The sequence below is a fragment of the Nicotiana sylvestris genome, chromosome 6 (assembly GCF_000393655.2).
Source record: "Nicotiana sylvestris chromosome 6, ASM39365v2, whole genome shotgun sequence".
In the NCBI taxonomy this organism is placed as follows: domain Eukaryota; kingdom Viridiplantae; phylum Streptophyta; class Magnoliopsida; order Solanales; family Solanaceae; genus Nicotiana; species Nicotiana sylvestris.
This window is the reverse complement of record NC_091062.1, coordinates 55,225,115-55,235,978: the sequence shown is the minus strand read 5'-3', so window position 1 is coordinate 55,235,978 and position 10,864 is coordinate 55,225,115. Positions and strand designations below refer to the sequence as shown.

Here is a 10,864-nt window from a genome sequence, read left to right as displayed (position 1 = left end):
TCTTAGATGGATCTAGTTTGATGCCTCTCCAGCTGACTACAGAACCAAGAAGTTTCCTAGATGGAACCCCGAGTGCACACTTGGCTGGATTAAGCTTAAGGTCATACCTTCGAAGCCGTTCGAAGAACTTTTTCAAATCGCACACGTGATCAGCCTGTGTCTTTGATTTTATAATGACATCATTGACATATACTTCAATCTCTTTGTGCATTATGTCATGAAAAATGGTGGTCATGGCCCTCATGTAAGTTTCCCCTGCATTCTTTAAACCGAATGACATGACCTTGTAACAATAAGTACCCCATGGAGTGGTGAAAGCAGTCTTTTCTGCATCATCCTCATCCATTAGAATTTTGTGGTACCCAGCATAGCATTCCACGAACGATTGTATCTCATGCTTTGTGCAATTATCTACAAGAATGTGGATATTTGGTAAAGGAAAATTATCCTTTAGACTTGCTTTGTTCAGGTCCCTGTAGTCAATACAGACTCTGGTCTTTCCATCCTTCTTTGGAATAAGCACAACATTCGCCACCCAGGTGGTTTATCGGACAGCTCTGGCCACATTGACGCTCAGTTGCTTCATTATTTCCACTTTGATTTTGTCACTCATGTCTGTTTTATATTTTCTTTGCTTTTGTTGGACTGATGGAAAATCAGGATATGTAGGAAGCTTATGAACCACTAGATCAGCACTTAAACCCGGCATATCATCGTAAGACCGAGAAAACACATCTCTGCATTCAAATAAAAGTTGAATCAAGACATCTCTGGTTTTTTGTTTAGTGTGAATGCTTATCTTCGTTTCTTTAACTTCTTTATGACTTCCGATATTAATTGGCTCAGTTTCATTGAGGTGGGATTAGGCTTGTTTTGAAATTGTTCCAACTCTCTTTTTATTTCTTCAATAACCTCATCTTCATCATATTCGACCTCTTGATTCATTATTTCAATATTAGATAGATTTTAAGATCTGGGCGTGAATTCCGCATGCATGTCATATCATTAAAGCCGACATTAACAAAACTGAAATGGAAACAAAATGACAGGAATTAGGAAAAGGAAAAGATACAAAACTTAATACGAAACTGAACTGCATTTCATTGAATTCGAAAGGATAGAAGGGTTAACATCAAAACAAAACAATCATACTGAGATGTTTGGATTACAACCCTGAAAGTAACCCAAAATATAAAAAGAAGCTGCAAAAGCAAACTACCAAGACTCCTTCCTTGTCGGGAGAGGAGTTGCTTCCCAGTTGTTGAGCATGGTGTCTAGGTCAATTTGTTGCATATTGGCACGACTAGAGCCTTCACCATCCTGGATCATATTCACTTCAGAAAACATCTGGCTGAGGCCATGACAAATTTCATCAATGTTTGCATGTGCCGAGGAATTTTGACCCTCTTGGAGTTGTGGCTTGACAAAAATGTAGAAAATGTAAGGGATAGGTTGTTGCAAGACCCATCCATGCTTTTTGCGATGCTTGGCTTTGTTTTCATCTGCTTGTGTTGGCCTAAAGCCTAAGACAAAAGTACCCTGGTTACTAAACAGAGAAATAGGCTCCGAAATTCCTTGCAATGATGCCCTCAAGCCTTTTCCTGGCTCATAACCTTGTCTCAGCATAAGTGCAGCCACCATTACAGATGTGGTGGAAAGATGAGGATGCAGAATGGGCTTTCCTTCCTCAACTTGGTCCACATCAACCACTTCAAAAGCCTGATAGACAATGGACTCACACTCTTCCTTGGCCTCAATACAGGGGATTAACGGGTCTTTATAAATGGAAGACTCATCTTCCCCGTGAATAATAATTTCTTGCTTGTCATGTTTGAATTTGAGCATCTGATACAAGGCGGATGGCACAGCTCGGGTCGTATGGATCCATGGCCTTCCAAGAAGAAAGTTATAACAAGTGAACATGTCCATTACTTGGAAGACAATCTCAAGGTTAACTGGTCCAATCATTATGGTGAGGTTGATCTCCCCAATGGTATCTCTCGCTAAGCCATCAAAGCCCGGATGCGAACATTGCTGGGTCATATTCTGTCTGTATTGATCTTCATGCTTTGCAAGGTAGAGAGAGGGCATACATCTACACTTGAGCCTCCATCAACCATGACTTGTTTTACATAATGCCCCTCACATTTGACCATCAAGTGCAAAGCCCTATTGTGCCCGGCTCCCTCTTTGGGAAGTTCATTATCAGTAAAGGAGATTCTGTTCACCTCAAAAAATCTGTTGGCCATCTTCTCTAACTGATTCATTGTGGCCTCCTCTGAGACATGTGCCTCGTTCGAGACCTTGATTAGTACAAGTGCATGCTCTTTGGGATGTATGAGTAGATATAGTAGAGAGATTTGGGAAGGAGTCTTTCTCAGCTGGTCGATGATTGAGTAATCCTGAACTTTCATCTTTTTCAAAAACTCTTCTGCCTCTGCTTTAGTGACTGGTTTCTTTATTGGCAATTGGCCTTCTCTGATTTGCTTGGCCTTCTCAACTCTTCTGGAGAGTAACACCTCCCCGATCGAGTCAAACCTCTAGTTTCCCCCACTTCCTCTATGATTTCCTTGCCTTTGTAGGTCATCACAATTTTGTTGTAGTTCCAAGGAATGGTTTTCTTATTTGTCACAGGGAGTTGCACGACAGGTTTGATTATGATCGGCTCTGTTATACCCTTCGTACCGCCCTGATTTTGCCTTGTGATGGGGTGGCCTCCAAGGACATATAACCTTGGGCTTGGAACATTGCAGCGAACTTCTAATCTCGAGATCTTGGGAGCAAATAAAGTTACCTTTTCTGAGCTCGGGGCGCCTTTCGCAATCAATGGCTCATCTCGGTTTGGACTTACTTCCAGACCTATTCCTTCTTGAATTGTTCCCACTGTCATTTCTGCTTGACTGACCGGCTTGTATTCTTGATCTCGGCCAATCATTCCCACAAAATGAAAATCATTGTGTATTAGCAAGGGGTTGTTTGTTACATTAGGAGGGTCCTCGCCATTTGTCACTATAATCAGTTTTTCAGAAATGAGTTGCTCTATGGTTCTTTTCAGAGTCCAACAGTCATCAGTGCTATGCCCTGGGGCACCTGAATGATATTCATATCTTGATTTTGCTTGAAATCCATGTGAATCAGGATGCATATGGTGGGGAGCGATGAGTCCAATCACGCCTATTTGCTTCATCTTCTAGAATAGACTAGAGTATGATTCAGCCGATGGAGTGAATTTTTCCGTCGGCCTCTACTCTCGACCATAATCTTGCCTGGGACGAGCATTGTAGGGTGATCGAAAATTTTGTTGCTGCGGTCGGGGGATCCTTGGAGCTGGTGCCCATGAGGCCGAGCATAGGATTGAGCATTGAACACTGTATACTGTGGTGGGCCCATAGAGTATTGAGGAATTGGCGGGGGATAATAATATTGAGGGTTGCTGGATTGCTCTTGCTAAACTTGCACATAAGGGTGTGATGCCCCTCTTTGAACTTTCCTGGATCCCAAGATCATCATGGACCATTCATCTCTCTTCTTTCTATTTACCAAACTTCCCGACCCACTTTGGATTGCTTGGGTGGTGGCTTTTAGAGAAGATTTACTTACAATTCTTCCAGTCTTGAGACCATTTTCGACCATCTCCCCTATTTTGATTGCTTCTGCAAAAGGCCTACCCATCGCGGACATCATGTTCTGAAAGTAATCAGGCTCTTGAGCCTCCAGAAAAATAGTGATCAATTCATGATTATCCATGGGTGGCTTAACTCTAGCTGCTGGCTCCCTCCATTTGATGGCATACTCCCTAAAGCTTTCAGTCGGCTTTTTCTTCATATTGGATAGGGAATTGCGATCTGGTGCAATATCAATATTGTACTGGAATTGTTTGACAAAGGCCTGGGCCATGTCGTCCCAGACATGCCAATGAGAGATATCTTGATCAATGAACCATCCGGAGGCTACCCCCAAAAGACTTTCCCCAAAATAAGCCATCAACAACTCTTCTTTTCCTCCTGCACCCCTCAGCTGGTTGCAGTACCTTTTCAAGTAGGTGATAGGGTCACCGTGTCCATCATATTTCTCAAATTTTTGGATCTTGAACCCTAGTGGCAAATGGATGTGAGGGAACATGCATAGATCACTGAATTAAATACTTTTATGACCATTGTCACACCTCCTTTTTACCTACACCCCCGGAAAGGGTATAAGGGAGTTTTTCCAACTTAAAGTGACAATCGAAACGGGATTATTTACATTAAAAATCAGAGTTGCCACTTGGGATAATTTATGGTGTCCCAAGTCACCGGTTTGAAATCCCGAATCGAGGAAGTTTGACTCTATTATCGGTCTACGAACACAGAAATTCGGGTAAGGAATTCTGTTAACCCGAGAGAAAGAGTTAGGCATTCCCGAGTTCCGTGGTTCTAGCACGGTCGCTTTGATCATACTTGGCTTAAACAAATTGTTTAATTACTCATTTTAAAACCTATGTGCATTTGCCTTTTACCGCCTTCAATTAAGAAAATTATCTTGAAACGGGTCACCCGTACGTATACCCATTTGTTTGGCATGTCAAAAATCATGTCACGTGAACGTGTCCACAATTAATAACACTTTATTGTTATTAAGAAAATTTGGCTGAAATTGCGCGAACGCATACTCCAATTTTTTTTTTTTTAGAAATCATAATCATGTCACGCGAATGTGTCCACAACCACGATAATTTATTAAACGGGCCTAGAGCAAACTACGAGCATTTGTCATTTTTATATCTAGGTTATGAGATTAGTACGAGGGCCATGAATGATTAAATTGTGGATGGCACACCTCGGACTATATGAACTAAAATTAATTAAGCAGCCTATTAATCTTAGTCTTTTGAACTTCTCTGTCATGGTTGTATAATAATGACTGCTGTCAGTAAATATAAATTAATTCAAAATATATCTTTGACCTCAACCATGACACTCTTCCAACCCCAAGGCTGTGCGCAAATTGGACTGTTGCGAACTACAACTTAAAGGCAAGTGACAAATAGAAAATTTGTTTGCCTCCCTATGGTTGTGCATATGATAAATGACAAGAGTAGATTTGGTTTCTTGGATATCAAATGTAAGAGACCAAAGAAGGGACAGTGTAGAACTAACACATAATTCTCCATCATTAAATAAGAGAACCAACCAACGCATTCACGGTAGAGAGACCACCACTCCACTCCATTGCTATTCTTTTTCTACTACGTATATATTTAGTATATATGCACTTTTTAAATCAAGGCAATAATTGATTAAAACAACACAATAACAAATCTGTAACACAAGAAATCTAATCAACCAAACGAATTTGTAAATCTGCTAATTCAACTCATACAAACGGGCAAATTGCAACAATACGAATACATAAATCACATCTCAAAGGAAACAAGATAATATGACAAATAATGGAGACAAACAACTACGTAAAACTTCAGATGTGATTCAGAAATTAAACAAACAAACATCACAAATGAAAGGGCTAAGATATTAGTATCACGTGAGTCATAAAACTGGAATGAAGGAAATCAAATAAAACAACTCAAACACCCACGATCAAAGATCTGGAAATCGAAAGATGAGCAAAGTTAGAATATGACCTTTTAATAGCTACTTCTTTATTTTCAACATCAAAGAAACTCCATTGAAAAGCTCGATTTTCGAACTGAGAGCGGAACTAACGAATGGACGATCTCGTCGGACCCGAACTCGAACCGGCGACTGGACTGAACCTCGGACCTCAGTTTCCGTTACCTACACTGTTTTCCGGTTACTCAATCTGTTGTTTATTTTTCTGTGATAGGTGTGTGCGTGTTCCTCGTCTCTTACAGTGAGGACAACAGGTGAGGGTGATGTGCTCGATCTGGACTAAAGAGGAAATGTCGCGGCTGTTTTGTATGGAGGAGATGGGCGCATATGAGGTGAAGCTTCGCCGGAGTTATGGTGAGGAAGATGGGTTGGATCTCTCCTAGGGTTCTTTTGTTTTCTGATTTTTGAACGATGGAGAAGAAAGATCTAAGGGGTCTGCTTTTGGTTTGCAGCTAAGGTTCTTCAGCATTTTATTTTGGAAGGAGGGGAATGTTCGGGGGTCATTTGGGATGTCAACGATGGATCCTCTCCCTTTTTTCAGGCGTTAGTTTTTTGCTCAAGAAGATGAATTAAAAAGCTCCCGGTTTTTTGCTCTTTCGTGAAGAAGAAGAGAGCGTAGAGAGGGTGGGGTTTCTTTTTCCTATGTTGCGGCTGGCCTATTTTTGTGTTCTAGGCGTTCTTATATGTGAGTCTAGGTTTAGGTTATTATTTTGTGTATTTTGCTAATTAGTCCCTAGGTCTTTTTGTGTTAAGTCTTTAGGTTCTTTTTATTTGTTTTGTTCCAAAGAAAAGTCTAGAAAGGTCCCTAGGCTTAATGGGTATTGGGTATTAGGCCAAGAATTGGGCTTTAAAACTCTTAAAATTGTGGTCTAACACCTTAATTGACTCCTTTTAAAATAAGATAGAAATGCTACACAATGCCAAAGCTAATCCTAATTAATTAAACTAAACATGAAACTATTTTTGTGTTTTCGAAATTATATAAAGATAAAAATAAGGTACTATTTTTGTATTTTTAAATTTATGAAAAATACATAAACTAAAATATTTTTTTTGTAATTTTCATTTTTCTTGTACTAAAATAAAGTAAAAGAGTAAAAATTAGTTGAAATAGCTATATTATGCCTAAATTAAATATTTACATGCTAAAATATAAAAATCTTGGGGAGGGTCAAAAATTACATGTCTACAGCTGCCTCTCTTTGACTGGAAATATGAAGTATTTTCAGACAAAGAATGACTAGACAGGTTTTTTTGACCCGACCCTTATTTAAAGAAACCAAAATTAAGAGAAAAAGGGGATGTGACCGAGCCCTGGTATCCGAGAAACCTACATATCCTTGGCTATAAAGGAATCAGGCCACGTGTAGTTCAAAGATGAGTGAGATGACGGAGTATGCCGAAGTGGAGAGCCGGTCGAGGTGCCGTTCCGCTGAGGTTCCGATCCGCGGTCCTGATGTTACATAAAAAATTAAAACATGATAAAGACTAGCTAAGCCTATCCACTACGAGTTACAAGATTCCTATCTATAAGTCTTCTGAAGCCTGATCTTGAGTCTTGAATGGTTCTTCATGCAGACTTTGGATTTGAACCTTGACGCTTGCTAGTTGCAGGTGCTAGCTTATTCTTCTTCAGCTTTTTGGATCAAAACCGGGCATGCAGTGCTTGTGACCTTGGCCATGTCTTGAGAAGCTCATATCTTTCATCAACTTCTGCATTTGGATTCATTTCTTGCCTTTTTTTATTATTCTGGATTGTGACTAACTTCTATTGATCATCTCGGACTGTTGACTCGCATTCCTGCCGCGAGCTTCTTTTGTTGCTGACTTGAATTGCATTCTGAAGTGAATTCCCTTGTCTTCCAGGTGGGTGCCTGATTGCCAAATCTTGAACTGTCTTCCTTCAGAACTACTTTCCCTTGGAACTTGAACTGTCTTCCCTTGTTCTCCAGGTGGGCGCCTGATTACTGAAACTTTCTGTGTTCCCTTGTTCTCCAGGTGGGCGCCTGATTGCTGAACTTGAAATGTATTCCCATGTTCTTCAGGTGGGCGCCTGATTGATGAACTTGAAATGTATTCCCTTGTTTTTCAGGTGGGCGCCTAATTGCTGAATTTGAAATGTATTCCCTTGTTCTCCAGGTGGGCGCCTGATTGCTGAAATTGAAATGTATTCCCTTGTTCTCTAGGTGGGCGCCTGATTGCTGAACTTGAAATGTATTCCCTTGTTCTCCAGGTGGGCGCTTGATTGCTGAACTTAAAAATGTATTCCCTTGTTCTCTAGGTGGGCACCTGATTGCTGAATCTGAAATGTATTCCCTTGTTTTCCAGGTGGGCGCCTGATTGCTGAATCTGAAATGTATTCCCTTGTTCTCTAGGTGGGCACCTGATTGCTGAACTTGAAATGTATTCCCTTATTCTCCAGGTGGACGCCTGATTGCTGAACTTGAAAATGTATTCCCTTGTTCTCCAGGTGGGTGCCTGACTGCTGAACTGGAAAATGTATTCCCTTGTTCTCTAGGTGGACGCCTGATTGCTGAATCTGAAATGTATTCCCTTGTTTTCCAGGTGGGCGCCTGATTGCTGAAACTTGAAATGTATTCCCTTGTCTCCAGGTGGGCACTTGATTGCTGAAACTTGAATGTATTCCTTTGTTCTCCAGGTGGGCGCCTGATTGCTGAACTTGAAATGTATTCCCATGTTTTCCAGGTGGGCGCCTGATTTCCACAAAACAGACAAAAACAAAGAAAACTTCTGCCCTAGTTTGGTGTTGGGCGCATCTGTGAGTGTTAATTGAATCATGTTCCCAAATATCTCTATGAATTTGAAAGCTAAATCCCATTATCCAGGAGGGTTATGAAAACTTCTAGTTAAATGGTGGCTTAAAAATCTAAATTATATCTTCTGAAGGTGTGACTCCCACTGAATCTTGTTGTCTAAGAAGGTCTTAAAACTACATCCCATTATCCAGGAGGGTCCTGAAAAATCAAACATCAAGTCCTATCTTAAGAGTGACAACTTTTGCGGCTGAATTATACTACCCTACAACAGAACTTACGCTAAATGTTGTATCCAATTGAAATCTTAAAACTAAGTCCCATTATTCAGGAGGGTCCTGAAAATCAAAAATCAAGTATTATCTTAAAAGTGACAATTTTATGGCTAAATTATATTACCCTACAACAGAAATTATTCTAAACCTTGTTATCCAATGGAAATCCTAAAGCTAGGTCCCGTTATTCAGGAGGGTCCTGAAAACTCCTAATTGAATCATATCTCAAACATGCAAACTTTGAAGCCTACTTATGTTCCTTTGGGTGCACTTATGCTAGATCTTGCTACTCATGATTGTTTTGAATTTTAAACTAGATCCCATTTTCCAGGAGGGTCCTGAAAATTTATTGCCAAACCTGTTTGGTGCTTGCCTTTCCTTACGGAGGGTTCCTCCGAAATAATCGAAATTTTCTGCCCCTGTTTCAAATCAAAGAAAAATCTTGTCAGTTTAAAAATATGGTGGTTGGTTTGTGCCCTCGACTTTGAGGGCGATTGCTCCTTTACTTCCCATGATAACTTTGATTTTCACTCGAAGACCTTACTTGTTTATTGACTGACCACTTTCTCCGTCACCCTTATCACAGAAAATACCTCTTCCCCATTCAGACCCAATACCCTTTATCTGTTGCATTGCTCATGAACTAACATTTACCAAACCTTTGTATCTCACATGAATTCCAAAGCACGTCAATTGCCACCCACTTAGTGTGTATGTTGTTCTTTCTTGACTTAAACCACTGGCCTTGGCCTTGAGGTCTATTGCTCCTTCACTTGCCATGATAACTTTGATTTCTGCTTGGAAGACCTTGCTTGTCCCTGGTTAACCACTTTCTTTGTCAATCTTATCACAGAAAATACCTTTGATCCGTTCACCCTACACCCGTGCATTGTTCATGAATTGATATATACCAAACCTTTGTATTTCACATGAATCCCAAAGCATGTTGATTGTTACCAACTCAGTGCGCACGTCGTTCTTTCCTAACTTATGCCACTTTGATGTTCTGGCCAGATCCCGTTTTGTGAAATTGGAAAGCTGGTGGAAAATTTTGAAGTCATTTCTCACTTCTTTTGACCGAACAGACTCAAGAAGAGGAAGTAAACATAACAAAAGGAACAGAGTAAAGGACAAAGGAAAGAGATGATCCCTAACAAGAAAACTACAAAGTAGAAACCTATCAGATGTGGATACCAACTCTAATGACCATGACATGCACATGTGACCTATTCTATTGAGCAAGTCTGATGTTCAACTCCTGTTATACCTCTAAACCGTGAAACTGGCTTCAATGCTCCAATTATCCAATCTGATTCACAATCCTTATTCGACTTGTAGTGCCTGGAGAGTTTTCACCATCAAGCCTCTCTCATTTGTTCTTTCTCTCAACTTACCATCGCCTCAAGGTGCCTGTGAAGGTTTTCACCAATAAGACTCTCTCATTTTTATTTCTCTCAGCTTTCATCGTCTTACGATGCCCGTGAGGATTTTCACCAATAAGACTCTCTCATTTTTGATTTCTCTCAGTTTTCCATTGCCTTACGGTGCCCGTGAGGGTTTTCACCAATAAGACTCTCTCATTTTTTCTTACTTGGACCGGAGTGCTGCCCCTGATATGATTCACCTCTACTTGCTTGACTTGGCATCTCTCGAAGACTGATCGGAATGTCTTTCTTTGGACCGTAATGTGGTCTTTTGGATAGGGTTAGAAACAAAGGGTATCAAAGGCTCGAAACAATTCAAATGAGTTCAAAATTACAACTTTCGGAATCAGATTTCCTACAACAACCACAACTTCTGCCCCAGTTTCTTTTCTTGGAGACTTTTTGGATTTTTATTTTGATGGGACCAAACCATGAGGCTGCCTACGTATCCTTAAAAGGAATCAGGTCGAACGTAGTTCATGTTATAGGAATTACTTTGTTTGTTGTGATTTTTCTTTTCTTTTTCTTTTCTCTTCTTTCTTTCTTTTTCTTTTTGTTGTTGTTTTTCTTCTCTTTTTTTCTTTTTTTTTCTTTATTTTTCTTTTTTATTTTCTCTTTCTTCTTCTTTTTCTTCTCTCTCTTTTCATTCTTTTTCTTTTCTCTTTTTGCTTTACTCATCTTTCACGCTTGCGTTTCTGATCTTTGCTACTGATTCCGAAAGAGGGGTATGAATGAAAATAAATAAGGCTCAAAGGGGTAACGAAGGATAAAGTGTTTAG

The 10,864-nt window shown here is 40.1% G+C and overlaps 1 protein-coding gene across 1 annotated transcript; it reads right to left on the bottom strand.

Moving 5' to 3' along the window:
- Positions 1–3,447: 3,447 nt before the first annotated feature.
- LOC138870641 (uncharacterized) lies at positions 3,448–4,122 on the bottom strand. Its single transcript, XM_070148466.1, has one exon. It carries the CDS (start codon positions 4,120–4,122, stop codon positions 3,448–3,450), a length of 675 nt encoding a protein of 224 aa, XP_070004567.1.
- Positions 4,123–10,864: the final 6,742 nt, after the last annotated feature.

Excerpts from the sequence above, each read along its gene's own strand:
- LOC138870641 (XM_070148466.1), bottom strand. The coding sequence starts at position 4,122 with ATGTTCCCTCACATCCATTTGCCACTAGGGTTCAAGATCCAAAAATTT.